General features: G+C 54.0%; 1 protein-coding gene across 1 annotated transcript in view; it reads right to left on the bottom strand.

Moving 5' to 3' along the window:
* The window catches only part of EMH_0078960 (uncharacterized protein), a gene marked incomplete at both ends in the record, with an annotated part of 2386 nt that extends 1484 nt beyond the window's left edge, over positions 1-902 (bottom strand). The window contains one exon of the mRNA XM_013500063.1: positions 446-902. Coding sequence (XP_013355517.1) covers positions 446-902 — 457 coding nt within the window. The remainder of the gene's footprint in view (positions 1-445) is intronic.
* Positions 903-924: the final 22 nt, after the last annotated feature.

Genomic DNA, 924 nt, shown 5'->3' with positions numbered 1-924 from the left:
GCAGAAAGAGCAGCAGCAGCAGCAGATTCATAGTTGTTAAGGCATATATATGTATATACACTCAACTAAATATATACACATAAAACACAGCTAGCTAGCTAGCTAGCTAGCTAGATGGCTAGCTAGCTAGCTGGCGATGAGCTCCTGCTACAGCAAGGGTTTAGGGTTTAGGGTTTAGGGTTTAGGGTTTAGGTCTGACCTCATCCGTCATTGTGGTTTGGGGGCGGGGAGCTGCGAAGACAGCAGCAAAAGCAGCAACAAAGAAAGGCTGCAGCAGCAGCAGCAGCAGCAGCAGCAGCAGCAACAGAAGCAGCAGCAGCAGCAGAAGAAGCAGCACCAGAAGCAGCAGCAACAGCACCTGCTGCGGCCCCAGCAGCAAAAGCAACAAAACATGAATGTAGCAGCAGCAGCAGCAGCAGCAGAAGCTGAGTGTATCTTTACTTACAAGTTTCCTGCTGCTGCTCTTGTTGCTTCTGCTGCTGTTCTAGCTGCTGCTTCTGCTGCTGCTCTAGCTGCTGCTGCTGCTGCTGCTCGTCTTTTGCATTCGATGAAGAATGGAAGCAGCGGCGGGCAGCAGTTGCTGCTGCTGCTGTGGTGGTTGTCATTGCTGTTGGTGATGCAGCAGCAGCAGCTGCTGCTGCTGCTGCTGTGGCTGCTGCTGCTGTTGCTGCTGTCGCTCCATTATGTGTTGCTGCTGCTGCTGCTGCTGCTGTCCTTGCTGCTGCAGCAGAAGCCTCAGCAGCAAATGTCTGGCGTGCTGCTGTGTGTAGTCTTCTAGCTGCTGGCGCTGCAGTTTTTGTTGCTGCTTCTGCTGCTGCTGTTGCTCCCGCTGCTGCTGCTGCTGCAGCAGCAGCTGCAGCAGCTGCTGCTGCTGCTGCAGGAGCAGCTGTGAGGCGGTACATACAGCTTGTAGAGCCAGAGGAG

Source organism: Eimeria mitis, genomic scaffold (assembly GCF_000499745.2).
Source record: "Eimeria mitis Houghton genomic scaffold, Emh_scaff4979, whole genome shotgun sequence".
NCBI classification, from domain to species: domain Eukaryota; phylum Apicomplexa; class Conoidasida; order Eucoccidiorida; family Eimeriidae; genus Eimeria; species Eimeria mitis.
Note: the sequence above shows the minus strand (reverse complement) of the source record. Positions and strands in the feature narration are given on the sequence as shown.